Source organism: Echinops telfairi, unplaced genomic scaffold (assembly GCF_000313985.2).
Source record: "Echinops telfairi isolate 266 unplaced genomic scaffold, ASM31398v2 ScPeMD7_2565;HRSCAF=3150, whole genome shotgun sequence".
Taxonomy (NCBI): Eukaryota; Metazoa; Chordata; class Mammalia; order Afrosoricida; family Tenrecidae; genus Echinops; species Echinops telfairi.
Window position 1 is genome coordinate 6,563,989 of NW_022106463.1, and position 15,874 is coordinate 6,579,862.

At 54.6% G+C, this 15,874-nt stretch overlaps 1 protein-coding gene across 1 annotated transcript in view; it reads right to left on the bottom strand.

The window, feature by feature from the left end:
• The window catches only part of LOC101653304 (microtubule associated scaffold protein 2), a 169,326-nt gene that overhangs the window by 32,672 nt on the left and 120,780 nt on the right, over window positions 1-15,874 (bottom strand). The window contains exons 5-7 of the mRNA XM_045293990.1: window positions 10,337-10,495; window positions 2,492-2,596; window positions 1,751-1,893 (exon numbers count right to left, since the gene is read on the bottom strand). Of these exons, the coding sequence (XP_045149925.1) occupies window positions 1,751-1,893; window positions 2,492-2,596; window positions 10,337-10,495 (407 nt within the window). The remainder of the gene's footprint in view (window positions 1-1,750; window positions 1,894-2,491; window positions 2,597-10,336; window positions 10,496-15,874) is intronic.

Below are 15,874 nucleotides of genomic sequence, written 5' to 3' on the forward strand. Positions count from 1 at the left end.
TTAACACCTGAATGTTTGACTGCTGAGAGGTGCTGTGTAGAAAATCTCCTGCCACTGAGTCCACAGCGACTCCCAACAACTCTGTAAGACAGAGTAAAGCTGCCCCGTGGGCTCCTACGACCGCAGCTCTTTAAGGAACTAGAAAGCCCCATCTTTCTCTGGAGGGTGGTAGCTGGTGGTTTCAAACTGCCGGCCTTGCAGACTCCAGCCCAGTGTGTAACCACTACATCACCAGGGCCCAGAGAGGCCCCGAATAGGCTCTCTTAGAGTCCTATTGGTCCTGGGGTGAATGTCACTTATTTGTTTCATGTCCTCACAAAGCACGCCTCTTCTCCATGCTCCCTGCCCTTCTCTGAGTCTCTCCAACCAGAGTGCTGCGGTCGGGGGTGTGTGTGTGCCATGGGGCCACTTCTGTCTCATGTGACAGAGGAGAATTGCCCTTAGTGTTTTCTGGGTTGTAATCAGTGCTATGGGCAAGGCATTGGCTTGTTCAAACCCACCAGCCAGTCTGAGGGAGAAAGATGAGGCCGTCTGATCCTAGGCAGACTATAAACTCAGAAGTCCTGTACTGTGAGTGGGCACTGACTTGTGGTCTCAAACTGCTGACCTTGCAATCCACATGTAGCCCGCAGCCCCACCAGGGCTCCCATTGGGGAAGGTAACCAAGCCACTTACCGCCACCGACTCCATTGTGACTCAGAGTGTGGGTTAAACAATTGGGCAGCTAACCACAAGGTCACCAGTTCGAAACCACCAGAAGCCAGGTTTTCTACTTCCATAAAGACACAGTATCAGAAACTCACAGGGGGCAGTTCTAGCCTGTCCTACAGGGTCACTATGAGTCAGCATCGACCTGATGGCAGTGAGGGTTTTTAAATGTATTTATTATCAAGGCCCTTTGGAACTGCACTGAGTGAAATGTTGGACTGCTAACCTTAAGGTCGGCGGTTCAAACCCACGAGCTCCTCCCAGTGGAAAGAGGAGGCTGCCTGCTCCTGTGAGGAGAGAGGGTCTCAGAAACCCCATGGAGCAGTGCCTCTCTGTCCTGTAGAGTCACTGTGAGTCGGACCGGCTGGACCGACGGGCTTTGTTGTTCTGGGGCCCATGAGGGTCCATCTACTGGGGCCCTGGTCAGGGTGGCCAGCAGCGGGGTTGGGCACCACCTAGTCCTTCCATGCACCGTGGCTTGGTTGTTGCCTCTGAGTGGACTCCGATGCACAGTGACCCCAGGGACAGAGGAGAATCACTCAAGAGGGCTTGCTCTGCTGCCCACATTCCAGGGGCAGGTTGCCTGGCCTTTTACCCTGCAGACCTGCCAGATGGCTTTGAGCCATGACACTGCAGTTTGCTGCCCAGTGCTTACGGGGTGCACTAGCCAGGAATTGTGGGAAATGCCTGGGAGAAAGGGTGTTCCCGCCTGTGGACAATCTGGCAAGCAGTGGGGGCAGGGCGGTCTGGCGCTGGGGGAGGAGGGGGTGCTGGCTCCCACCCACGTCTCTCCCACAAGAGCACGCACTGTCCTGTCCTGCGAAGTATCTTCACATCGCCCGCGCCAGGACCCCCTCAGAACCCACAACAGTCTCCTCCTGTGTGAGCTGTGCCCAGGTTGGTCTCCACTTTGTTTTGGTCACTGTGTTGGCGGCTTGCAGAGGGGCAGTGAGACGGAGGGAGGCCCTGGACCAGATGGCCGAGCTGCAACATGATGTCCCTGATGGGGACGGGGAGGCGTGGGCGGTGTCTCCTGGTGTACGTGGGGTGCTGTGAGCCGGAACGGCACACATGGGGCCTGGCCGATACTTTGGGGCCAACGGGTTCTCTGGGTCCCACTGAGGCCCAGGCGGCGCCCACCCCCCTCGTGCCCACAAAGGTGCAGGCCAATGCGTGGCACGAAGGCTGGGCCCATGGGGCGGAGAGGGCCGAGAGGACGTGAAACATCCATTTGCAGGCACCGGCTGCTTCCAGAAGCCGAGTCCCAGGACCGGAAGCACTCGACTTCACTTTCAGGCTGGGAAAAACTTGTCCTTCAGAAACCCAGACAGAAGCTGTGTCCCTGGCTTGGGCCTCCTCCCGCCCTGTCCAGGCACAGCCCGCGTCCCCTGACCCTCCCTGCTGCATGCATGACTTCCGCCAAGTGCCAGGCAACTGAAATTAACCCTCGCTCTCTTGGTTACCACGGAGCCAGTGACATCCCACGGCGGTCCACGCACAACAGCAGGGAAACTGCCCGGTCCTGGGTCATCCCCACCATCACTTCTGTGCCCGAGCCCAGTGAGCTTCAAGTTCAAGTACTCCCCGCTCCTCAGTAACAAACCCAGACCAAACCCACTGCTATACAGTCAGTTCTGAGTCACAGCAACCGTGCGGGTCCTGCCCCTGCGGGTTTCCGAGGCTGTCCTTTACGGGGGCGCACACAGCCTCATCTTTCTTCCTCGGGCGACTGGAGGGCTGACAGTGCAGACCTTGGAGGGAGCAGATCACCCTGGGCAAATACCTGGAGAGTGGAGCTTGGGGGTGGAAGCTGCGCTTCTCTTAGGCGACGAGACGGCCGGCTTGTGAGCCTCTTGTTCTTTGTGACCTTCTTTCTTGGTCCCTGTACCTGGAGACAGCGGAGGGAGATGGAGAGGAAGCTGGTTATAACAGACAGACACAGGGACATCAGCTGCTTGGGGCCAGGGCTGCTCAACTCAAGGCTCACAGGACCAACAACACACGTCCTGGGTGGTCTGCGGCCAGCCCAGTGCTCAAGGAAGGACACACCTGACCTTTAGCTTTCGAGGACCAGAGAGTATGGGCTATGCTGTCCGCTGGTCTGATGACCAAGGCTCCTTCTCGCTGAAGGTCACTGCCACCCATGACCCTGACAAACCAACTGGGCAGCAATGGCTGCGGTCCTCAGCCACCAGCTTACTACCTTTCCCCGGTGCCTGCACCGTGTCTCAGAGGGTGGGAGGAGGCTGCAGCTGGACACCACCGCTCAATGGCCTGCGTGTCAGTGAGAGCCGGGCCACCAGGGACGGCCCGGCCAGCTCCAGTTAGCGTCTGTGCAGCTGCGCTCAGACACGCCCAGTGGGTCTCTGCTTCCCCGGTGGCAGCTGCCCGGAGCCCCTGCTGGGGCCAGTGCCAGCCCCAGGGGAGAACTGGTGGGTGTGGGGTGCCAGACTCAGGGCAATGCCACGTCATACAGTGGGACTGGCCCTTGGGTGGAGGTATGGGTGCTGGGCCGTGTCGTGGCATGTCATGTTGTGTCATGCTGTGCTGTCCGTGGGGGAACAGTCAGGAGATGTGCCCCCTTAAAGAGGATGCCCGGGAACCCTGCAGGACCTCTCTGCTCTGAGTGGGCATGGACTTGAGAGACACTGACCACAGCACACACACACACACACCACACCACACCCCACCCTTGCTCACACCCGGCATAGAACTACACAACACACACAACACAGCACACAGGTCTCCCTGCTCACACCCCACAACCTTCCTGACAGTGGCCATATCCTCAGCCACAGAGCCACAAGGCCCTTGTCACGCACACAGCCACGCATCACATGAATGCGTCAGGGGCGCAGGCTGGCCCGTGTGTCTGCGGAGATGGTTTTGGTGCCCTGTGCCATGGGGGGCACTGTGTCCCCACAGAGTGTCTGTCAGCTCGGGCTGTGTGATGACCTAATCACCTTCCATGGGGTGGGTGCCCGTGGTCGGTCACGCTGCCGTTGACTGGGTCACCGCTCTGCTCTGATGCAAGGGGTGCTCCCAGGGTGTGGCCTGTACTGCCCTTCTGACTCAGGAGAGACGGAGGAGGGAAACCCTGGGCAGGGAGAGAGGGTCCTCACCAGGACAGGGCAGAGGGGCTCCATGGGGTTTCCATGACCGTCCATCTTTACGGCAGCAACCAGCTTCACCTTTCCCACACTGAGGGGCCAGTGGGTTCGAACATTCAACCCTCAGTTCCCTGCACCACCAGGGCTCCTAAAGCGAAGCCAGCAGGGAAAACCCCAAAGCAAACACTTAATAACGAGATCCTGCCAGTGAACCTCGTGTGACTAAGAGCTAAGGAGCCGGTCTCTGGAGACAGACAGAAACTCATCCGTGGGGAGTGGATGTTATCCCGGGACGGTCTCCCCGTCTCAGCCCAACGAGTCAGCACCATCCTGCAGAGCGAGGCGGAAGGGACCCCGGGGCTCGGGAGATGCCAGGGTTTTGGATGCAGTGCCACTGACTGGGGCCACGGATCATGGAAGCAGGCCACGGGTGCTGATGTGGATGAGACAACCCCCAGCACGGGGAACAATTCAAGGGACACTTCTCTTGGGCTGGAAGAGAATGGAAACGAGGAAGCGAGACGCAGGTCAGACAACAGCCAGGAACAGAGAGTGAGGGAGCCGGCAAATCCCAGCAAGGCTGGAGGGCGGGGCAGGTGGGGGGTAGGGAGACAAAGGAAGCTCATTGGTGCCCCAGCCAACCAAAAACCAGCCTCCGCCACTGAGTCAATGCTGGCTCACAGCAACCCTACAGGACGGGGAGAACCACCCCTGTGGGTTTTCAAGACTGTCGCTCTTTACTGGAGTAGAAAGTGCCATCTCTCTCCCTAGGAGCGGCTGGTGGTTCCAAACTGCTGACCTTGCGGTGAGCAGCCCAGTGTGTAACCACTATGCCACCCGAGCTCCTCGTTGATGTCAATTGTAGTCTTAAAAAGAAAACAATCATGTTTTGGAGGGAGGATAAAGAAATTTTTTATTTTTGAACCCCTCTGTCTCTTTTGCTTAAGATTAAAGGAAGGAAGATTTTTTTAAAAATTAAAAAAAGAAAGAAAAAACTCATGAACAGGAATATGTGACCGTGTGGAGAATAGGGTCAATGGGAAGCAGGTGACTATGGGGTAGCCTAGAGAACCGATGTTCATTTCCATCAGGAGCCCAGGGAGTACAGTGGGCCAAGCATTGGGCTGCTGACCACAAGTTGGGCAGTCCACCAGCTCCTCTGAGGGGCAAAGGTGAGGCCGTCTATTTCAGAGAGGCGTGGCAGCCCCAGAAACCCATGAAAGGGTCACTGTGAGCTGGCATCAGCAGAAGGGCAGTGGTTGTGGGGATTCCACATAGTATGCGCACAGGGCAACTGCTGGCCTAGACGCTGGAATAGCAAATGGCTCTGTCCCCACAAGCTTATTATTGTCTGGGGCAAACAGACCCTGCAGTCATGGAAATAGTGTGGTAAGCACTTAGATAAAGGCCTGAGAACATTAAACCTGTCATGCTATTGTTCTAAGGGGCCATCAAGTCCACTGGACTCACAAGGACCATAGGTGACAGAGGAGAAGTGCCCCTGTGGGTTTCCTAGGCGGGCATCCTTTGGCTGGCATCCTCATAGCAACCCTATAAACAAAGCGCCAAGCCGAACTCTGCCCTGGAGCCGATTCTGACCCATAGCGACCCTGTTGAGGGTGCCCAACCTGATAAGTCTTTATGTAGCAGACAGCCACAGCTTTGTACCTGGGAGTTGGTGGTGGGTTTGAACCCCCAACCTTAGAGTTAGCCGTTGAAGACTCACTCAACAGCGTCACGAGGATTCCTTAGAGCAGCCCTATGTTGTTGTTCGATGCCGTCGTGGCAGTTCTCACCCACAGCGACCCCATGTCAACCCAGGACGCACCGCCGGGTCCTGGGCTGTCCTCACCACGACTCCCATGTCTGAGCCCATGGTGGCTGACCCTGTGTCCACCCAGCTCCTCCAGGGCCCTCCTCTTTCTCACAGCCTCTCCACTTGACCGAGCATGACATCCTTCTCCAGGGACTGGCCTCTCCTGATCCCACGTCGTCGAAAGGATGTGGGAGGAAGTCTCGCCCTCCTTGCCACTAAGGAGCCTTCCGGTTGTCCGTGCTTCGCCCGTCCGCGGTGCTTTCAGTAGGCTCCGCCAGCACCATCGTTCAATGCACCGATCCTTCTTGTGTCTTGGGTCTTCCTTATTTAGCGTCCAATCTCCACATGCCTGTGAGGTGATGCCTTGGGGCAGACGCACATTCATCCTCAAAATCACCCCCTCACCAACGCTATCAGGGTTCTAATTCTACAGAGGAGAGTCAAACTGCTCTGTAGGGATCCAAGGCTGTTTGTAGCCTTTCTCCCATGGAAAAGCAGGTGGGTTTGAACTGCCCACCTTTCAGGTAACAGACACATGTTTAACTGTTGAACCACCAGGCCTCCTTACACCTATAATAGAGTCTTAATTATTCCTGGCAATAGGACTAGGAGATAAAAGTGCTTATGAAGAACCCTATTAAAAACCATACCCACTGCCACCCTACAGCAACCCTGCACAGCCACCCTACAGCGACCCTACACAGCCACCCTACAGCGACCCTACACAGCCACCCTACAGCGACCCTGCACAGCCACCCTACAGCGAGCCTGCACAGCCACCCTACAGCGACCCTGCACAGCCACCCTACAGCGACCCTGCACAGCCACCCTACAGCGACCCTGCACAGCCACCCTACAGCGACCCTGCACAGTCACCCTACAGCGACCCTGCACAGCCACCCTACAGCGACTCTGCACAACCACCCTACAGCGACTCTGCACAGCCACCCTACAGTGACCCTGCACAGCCACTCTACAGCGACCCTACGTTGGCTGTGTAAGTCTTCAGGGGAGCAGACAACCTCCTCCTGCCCCTGCACGTAGAAAGAGGCGAGTAAAGAAGAAGAAAGCAGCATTGCTACCTTTAACAATAGCAATGCTTTTAACAGAAAATGACAATTCTGCTCTCGGTAACCTCCCTTCCACACCCTCCCTTCCCACATTTCAATACAGAGAGGCCACCCATTTTGGCAACATCCAAATTCAACGTCCACCCATTGGACGGAACTCTGTGTCGAGCGTTTGTGATGGAGCCATTTCCACCCGTGCACAGCCCTTTGTCCCCCTGGATCTAAGAGTTGCCTTTGGTTTTGCATTTGCTTTGCTTTCTATCTATGTGCTGCTACTTCCTACCAGAACTCCATCAGGGTAACGCTTCTTGTCCAACTTCAGCGGGCACCGTTACGCCCCGGTTCCTTTGTTTCCTGGGGGGGGGCGGGGGGACACACTCCTTCTTCCTGCAGCCTCCATCAGCTCCTCTTTTCCGATGGTGGCGCCTCCACGTCTCATCGCGGTGCTTCTTCTTGTCTTTCTGCAGCTGAAACGCTCCGTTTCTACCTGTCTCTTCTCTCGTTCAAGAAGCAGCCTTGGCGGTGCAGTTGGCTAAGCAAGAGACCAGCGGTTTGACCACTTGCCGCTCCTCATGGAAACGAAGAGGCTGTCTGTGCCCGTCGAGACTCACAGTCAAGGAGCCCACGAATCCTGCTCCGCCCCTGCTCAGCTGAGACAAAATCTTAACACCTGTGCTATGACTGCGGGCCCCCTTGAATCTTTTTTGAAATCAGATAATGAATTCAGCATCGATATTTCCTTTACATGTTTTCTAGGTTATTAGGCCAGATCACCGAGGGCCTTGGTCGGCTGGTTTAACAGGAACCGGCTGCTGAGACCAGGCCTCTTGTTCCTGTTCTCATGATGAACTTACAGATCGGTTTGCTCTACGAGGATGGCCTAATTAACTGGAATCCGAGCCACCTGTGGCTTCGAGCAGGTACCTATTAGAAGTCTGTTGAAGGAAGGTGAGCCAGGGAAAAGTCACTTCCACTGAACCTCACACCAGAAATCTAGGTTAAAGGAAATAGCACCAATTCTCCCGGGGTCTGTGATGTGCTTGGTACCCGGTGAGTCTCTGAGAGTGCAGAGAAGCCAGAGTTCAGCCTCGTTAGCTGGGAATGACTCAGGGAAGGAAAGAAAGTATCATGTGTTAGAAATGGTTTCATCCAAACCCAGCCCAGCCCAGCCAAACCATGCCAAACCAAATCAAGCTTAGCCTAGTCAAGCCACACCAAGCCAAGCCAAGCCTAGTCATGCTATGCCAAGCCAAGCTAACACAAACCAAACCACGTCTAGGCAAGCCAAGCCAACTCTAGCTAAGCTAAGCCAAGCCAAGCCAAAGCCAAACCACACCAAGTCAAGCCACACCAAGCTAAGCCAAGCCAAAACATGCCTAGCCATGCTATACCAAGCCAAGCCAACCCAAACCAAGCCAACCCATGTCTAGGCAAGCCAAGCCAAGCCAAGTCTAGCCAAGTCAAACCAATCCAAGCCAAGCCAAAGCCAAAGCCAAACCAAGCCAAACCAAGTCAAGCCAGCCAAGCCAAGCCAAGCCAGACCCTAACCACTACTATCTGGTTGGATCTGACTCACAGAGACCTTATAGGACAGAGTAGAACTGCTCCTGACAGCTTCTGAGACTGTGAATCTTTATGGGAGCAGACGGCCTCATCCATCTCCCTCAGAGTAGCGGGAAGGTTTGAACTGCTGCCTCGTGGTTAACAGCCCAATGCTTATAAGGTCTGCAGCATCCCCCGGGCTCCTTGGAGAAAGAAACGCAGCATCGCGTTTTAGGAATGACTCCAACAAACAACGAGGGTTTGTGTCACCCACATCATTAACATTACTCAAACACCTCACATTCCCAAGAAATTCAATTATTTGAGAGCTAGTTCTAATCTGCTACCAACTATTAAAATGAGCCTGATGCTAGCGCAGGTCGGGACGCAAGCTGATTTCATTTAGAAGCAGATTTGATTGAAATTTGAAATTCAAACCAGTGGAATGAATGCAAGGCTGAACTTCAGGGCCGCAACCCACCTTGTGAGAAGAGTGGGTTTGAAACGAGGGAGCCTGAGCGAGCCTCGGAGAACACCTGGCTGAGAAAACCCGAACACCTGGAAAGAGAGTGACTGGCTAATCGCCTGATCCACTCCCTCCTCAGACCACTCATCCCACCCTCTCTGGACTTTTAGGCAGCACACGTGACCCCCCCAAGGGAGTCCTGGGGGCTAGGCATTGAGCTGCCCCCCGCAGGGTCGGGAGAAAGATGAAGCTCCACTCCATGAAGAACTACAGTTCTGGAAATCAGTCAGGCCGATCTACTCTGCCTGACAGGGTCACGCTGAGCGGGTCAGAATTAAACCCAAGACAGCGGCCTGCTTGCTGGGTTGATGTGCATTGCTGACGTCAGAGGATCTGGGCAGAAAGCAGAGCATGCCAGACCGATGTGTGCTTGGAGGATGGAAGCGCCGTGGGGGCAGCAGATCCCTGGGGTGCTCCGGGACCCCATCCTGGAATCTCAGCCTGGAGCTCGCCCCCATGCCCTCCCAAGGGGGCTGTGGCCCTGCTTCCCTGAGCCAAATGCCAAGCTACTGAACGTCACCCGGCTTGGTTTTCTGCAGTGGAAACGGTGTGAGTTCATGGGTCGGGAGAGGGCGAGAAGCTCTTGGGAGAACTTGAACATCTGCATCCCAGGGGGCGGTACAGAGTGGGTGTCATTCCATTTCCTCATGAATCTTGAAGCCCCCTTGCCTTGGATAGCTGCCCCCCTCTCCCGCTGTCAGTTTGTCACACTTTGGTGGCTCACTTGCTGCCGTGACGCTGGAAGCTGCACAATGGGTCATTTCAAAGGGCAACAGCGTCGTGCATGGTGGTGGACAGGCTCCGGTGCAGCTTCTGACCTAGGACAGGCTGGGAAGGAAGTCCTGGAGATCTACTTCCGAAAAGCAGCCTTTTGAAAGTGCTACAAAGGGCCCTGGTGGTGTCGTTAGTGGGTTACAAGGCGGACTTGTGGTCAGCAGTTCAAAACCACCAGTCACTCCATGGGAGAAAGATGAGGCTGTCTACTCCCATACCGATTTACAGCCCTGGAAACTCCCACGGGGCTGCGTGAGCCCGTCCTGCAGGGTCGCTATGAGTTGGAACCGACTCGATGGCAGTGCATTTAGAGGCAAAGTGTCTGTACTTTAAATGACACCCAGGAAAGGTTCTCTTTTGGGGACTTGATGGAGGCCTGGTGGCACACATGCTAAGGGCTCGGCTGCTGGCCCCCTGGTCCTGATTTGAACCCGCCTCACTGGCCATGTTGTGGGAGAGGGATGGAGCAGTTTGCCTCTATCAGAATGGCAGCCTTGGAAACCCTAGGGGCTGTTCTCTGCCCCACGGGGCTACTGTGAGTCAGGGTCTAAGGGATGCCTGTGATTTTGGGTAATAATCACACACGACTCAGAACCTCTACCTGGAATCCAAATGATATGCCCCCACTCTCATTTTATTAAAAGCCCCGCTTGATTTAGAAGCTCTTAAAATTATAAAAAGGAAAGATGATGGGGTGTTAGTGCCATTGAACACCTAGGAGGTCGAGGGGCACAGGGACGGTGGGACAGCGACTCGGTGCAGAGCCCGCACCAGGTGGGAAGCATCTTACCGGTGGGCACGGCTGTAGGTTTGGGCGCAGGAAGTAAACTCCTTCGGGAGGGGGTCACACTGGAGGGGGCTGGGGGGGCCGCCCTGGTGACCCTGGGGGCATCTTTGGAGGGCAGTGTGGCCTTCAGAGCCGGCTGGTCTTCATTCCCAAAGGCTGGACCTGTGGAGACAGACACCTGGTCAGCATATGCTCATGGAAACGGACGGTCCCTCACCACGTGCAGGTGCCTCCCAGCCAGCAGGCCCGGGTCCTGAGTGGGTCACTGGGGGCCGTTGTGGAGAGGAGTTCTCTGGCGATGCATTGGGCAGGGGGCTCCCTTCTGTCACTGCATTGAAAGGGCTCCACCAACACAGAAAGAACACACACCACATACACACACAACACACACCATATATCATGCATACACACAGCAAACACTACACACACACTGTCCACACTACAATCATACCATACTGATACACACCATACATGTACCACAATATTGTACACATACAAATACACATGCACACCATATGCATACACACCACACATATATACCACATACACAAATACACAGGCACACAAACACTTGGACACACCGCACGCACCATACATACTAAGCATGCACCCATGCACACATATCACATTCATATTATTTACACACAAACACACATGCACACCACATATACATACCACACACACCACACACAAACACACATACATACCACACGCACCCACACCACACACATACCATAGACACTATACACACAAACACACATACACATACCACACACATATATACCATACCACACACACAAGCACACATGCACCACATAGATATATATACCTCACACATACCACATACACACCACATGCATACTAGACACACAAACACACATGCACACCACACACCACACACACATACATGTCACACACGTAAACATATCACATGCATCACACACATGACACACGCACATGCCAATCACCACACACCATGCACATACCATCTATACCACAAGCACACCACATACATACAAAGCACACACACCACACATCCCACATGCACCCTCTGTTCTTGTCTGTTATCATGGGCTACAGTTCCTATCTTTGTAACAGCCCAAGTTGACCAGGACTTAAGGAGTATAATTCAGTAACCAATTATTCCGTGGGCCAGTGGACAGCGTGATGACACGTGGAGAACAGACAGACGCGGTCAAGGCTGTCATGTTGCTCCAATCCATCATCAATGCACGTGGAAGCAGCTGCTGGGGAATCGAACAAGACACTGCATCCGGCACCTCTGCTGCACAGGACCTCCCGAGACACCGGAAGAGCAAGGATGCCGCTCTGAGGACTAAGATGCGCCTGACCCAGCCAGGGGTTCTCCATCATCCCTGTGCATGGGAAAGCTGCACCATGCATGAGGAAGACGGCGGAGGAGGGATGCGCCTGAACGGTGGCGTTGAAAGCACCGGCCCGATGGAAGAACCGACAGACCTGTCTTGGAAGATGTACGGCAAGAATGTTTCTTAGAAGGGAGGAGGCCAAGACTTCGTCTCAGGTACTGAGGGCACGTGGCCAGGCGAGACTGGTCTGTGGAAAGGGACACCATGCTTGGTAAAGCAGAGGGGCAGCGGGAAAGAGGGAGGACTCAAGGAGCTAGATCAACACAGCGGCTGCATTAATGGGCTAAGGGGTAACAATGGCCGGGAGGGCAGCCAGGACCAGACAGTATTTCGAATGCACCGAACACCACCACCACCACTCACCCTGCATCTGGGAACGATCGCTGGGTTCCACAAACACCCGGCCACTTCGCTCCAAGGCTGACCACATAAAACCACGGCTCGGTGAGAGGGAGGGTAGCCCTGGAAGCTGTGCTCACGGGAGCCGTGGGGAAATGTGCTAGAGAAGTTCGGAGTGAAAGTGTGTCCCACGTGGGATCCAGTCATGGTTCCCTCCCAACCCAGTCCCTGGGTGAGCCGGGAGCTCACCCACGCCTCCCTCTGGCTACCGGCCCAGCATAAAAGGCCGGAAAGGGCTTCGTGAGGCAGACTCAGGAGCAAGACAGCCAGAGTAGTAATGACCTCCTGTACCGGCCAGATTCACCGCGTTGGGTAAACCGCTGCACAAGACCTCTTCGGAGTATTGGAAAGCAGGGCGGTGCTCTGCGGACTAAGGTGTGCTGACCCACGCTGTGGCCTTTCCCATCACTTCCTGTGCATGTGCATGTTGAGCACGGAACAAGGAAGACTGGAAGAATCCATGCGTTTGAACTGTGGTTGCCGGAAGGGAGAATGTTAAAAGCGCCGTGAACTGCTCAGAGGCTGAACATCGCCGCGATCTGTCTTGGAAGAAGTACGGTCAGAGCACTCCTTAGAGGCCGGGAGGGAGAGACTTCATCTCACGTACTTTGCGTCAGGAGAGACCAGTCCCTGGGAGAGGACGTCAGGCTGGGTCAAGCAGCGGGGCAGTGGGAAAGAGGGAGGCGCTCAAGGGGATGGATGGACGGACACAGTGTCTACAACCATGGGCTCAAACAGCAACTGTGAGGATGCGTGAGACCAGGCGGCGTTTGCTCTGCTCTCCGTGGGGTGGGTGTGAGTGGCACCTGGCTCCACAGCCCCGAACAACAGCAACGAGGAGGAAAAGGTGGTAGCAGAGAGCCAGTGCTATTCGTACGAGGGCTGCAATTTAAAACCCCTTCACGGAAGCTGTTCACCGGTGTTGTAGCAATTAAACGTCTCTCTTGACTGATTTTTTTTTCCTTGTTACAATCCCAGGCACTCAGTGGTGTAATGTTCTGGCTGCCTGATTTGATTACCTAATGGAAGCATGCTTTATTGATTTCCCTGCCTCTGGTGACAAAGCCACGTTTAATTCTTCCAGTCTCATCTCCATGTTTCCTTCCCCACCTGGTGCAGATCTCCGACCCAGTGTTGCTCCCCTTTCTCGCCCCAGAGGCCCAAAGCCAACCTGCTACCTTCCCCACTGCGCGAGGAGGATTCTTTCTTCGTTAAAACGAAATGTTCTTGAAGGAAAATGAAACAAAACAAAACAGAGACTCCAGAGGAAAAGACTGGACCTGGGAGATTTCTAGTTTGAGGGTTTCCTATGAAGGAGAGGTGTCCTGGATACCAGGATTGTGTGTGTGTGTGTGTGTGTGTGTGTGTGTGTGTGTGTGTCTTAGAGATTCAGCTGTGATCTTTATAGGAGCGGGCTTCAAAAAGTTCATGGGCAAATGGAACGGAAGGATAATGACAACTATACAACATACAAGGGGCCATTTCCTTGACGTCAAACGCTCTCTCGTGCGCTCTCTCCTTTGTTACGTACAAGGGGATGGACCCCCAACAAGGTCTTGGCTAAGTGGAATGAAGGGTCATGGAGTCAATCCTGAGTCCCAGCAACCCTACGTGGGGTTTTCAAGGCTGAAAAACAAGGTTCCTTTTGGGGCTAAAGCGTAATCTTTCCAGTGGCCTCATACGCATACAGGACTTGGAGGTTGGATAAGGATACGAAGGAGAGGGCATTGGGGTGGGGGTGCTGGCGAGGACTATGGACAGCACCACGGACGGCCAGACGAACAAACACATCTGTCACTGAAGAAGTACACTCACAGGGCTCCTTAGGGGCAAGCGGGCAGACTTCGCCTCACGGACTCTGGACATGCTGTCAGGAGAGACCAGTCCCTGGAGAAGGACATCATGCTTGGTCAAGTCGAGGGGCAGTGAAAAAGGGGGAGGCCCTGAACGAGATCGCCTGACACAGGGCCTGCGACCACGGGCTCAGACCTAACAATGGTGAGGGTGGCACGGGACCTGGTGTTGTTTTCTCCCGTTGTATGTAGGGCTGCCATGAACGGACTCACCAGATGACATATATTACCCAATACCATACAAAACCCAGAAAACCAACTCACTGCCATTGAGTCGATTCCGGTTCACAGTGACCCGACAGGACAGGGTAGAACTGCCCCTCTGGGTTTCTGATAGAAGCAGACAGCTTCATCTTTCTCCCGTGGAGTAGCTGGTGGGTTTGAACTGCGGACCTCGGTAAAGGCTAAATAGCTAGCATTCATGCTTCCTCTCTGCCTCTGAGGAGTTGCTTTGACCACTTTGCTGCTTTTGAGGGATCATCCCAACCCCTAAGACTTTCAGCCCATGCCTGGCTGCATCCACCGATGCAGAGCCACGGAAACTGTGATCCAAAGCAACTCTTTAGCCCACCTCCTCTCTGTAATCAGCCACCTCCCCTCTCCCGAGCCCCTAAGAGCTGGATCTAGGACCCATGTGTCAATACTCTTCCTCTCAGCTGTGAGTACCACGGGACAGCCCTAACTGGAGCACTCAATGATCTGCTCCTTGTGGGAGTTGTGAGCAGATAAGAGCATCCAGCGTGAACTCCGTCTCAATGCTGCTTAAGTTAGTCATCGAGTCTAAGGGGTTACAGATGGAGCCCTCGTGGTGTAGTGGGTGTGCATTGGGCTGCGACCCCCATGGTCTGCAGTTCAAAACCACGAGCAGCTCCTTGGGAGAAAGACTGGGCTTTCTGCTCCCATAAACAGTGACAGTCTCGGAAACCCACAGGGGGTGGATGTGAGTCCGCACTGACTGGATGGCAGTAAGTAGTTGGGATTATAGGAACGGTCCAGGGTGGAGAGCCTGCAGTCCTGGGTGCTGCGGGTCTGGATGCCCCGTGTCTGTGGGATGGCGTCCGTCCTTGGCAATGGGCACCTTCTCCTGCCACCCAGCCCACTGCCACCGAGGTGATTCTGACTCACCAAGACCTTGTATAAAAGATTCTGAGGCTTTGTAACTCTTTATGGGAACGGGCAGCCGCACTTTCCTTCCTCGAAGCAGCTGGTGGGCTTGAACCGCCAACCTTTTATTCCAGCGCTTACCCAACAGCACCACCAGGACCCTTTGAATGAGAAAAGCAACGTCTGGAATCCTCCTAGTTTTTGCAACCCAAACCAGTTACCGTGGAGTCCACGCCAACTCACGGGGATCCCATGTGCTTCGAGCAGAGCTGGGTCTCTCTGGGCTTTCAGTGGAGGTAGATCGCCAGGCCTTTCTTTTGCATGCCTCCAGGACTTGAACACTTAACTCTGGGTGTCAGCGTGAGAATGATGGCCTCTTGTGTATTTGGCTGGTTAACCCTTTAGATGAACGGGGACTGTAGGAAATATGCTGTTTCCAGGCTTTCATGTTTCACATGCAGTAAGGTTTGATGGCTGCTCCATCGAGGGGTTCTCCTGCTTCCAGCATTTATTCCTCCGATGGGCCTCTCAGTCCAGAGCTGGGAACTAGATGGACACTTCTGAGTCTGACGGCCTCCACTAAGCATGTCCATCCCCAGGGTCTAAAGCCTAGTATACACACACACACATGCCACACACATCCCCACACACCACACATGCACCCCCCCAGGCACACACACCACATGCACACACACCACGCATACACACATGTATACACGCATACACACACCACACACCACGCATACACACATGTACACACACACCCCCCACAGGCACACACACCACACGTACACCCC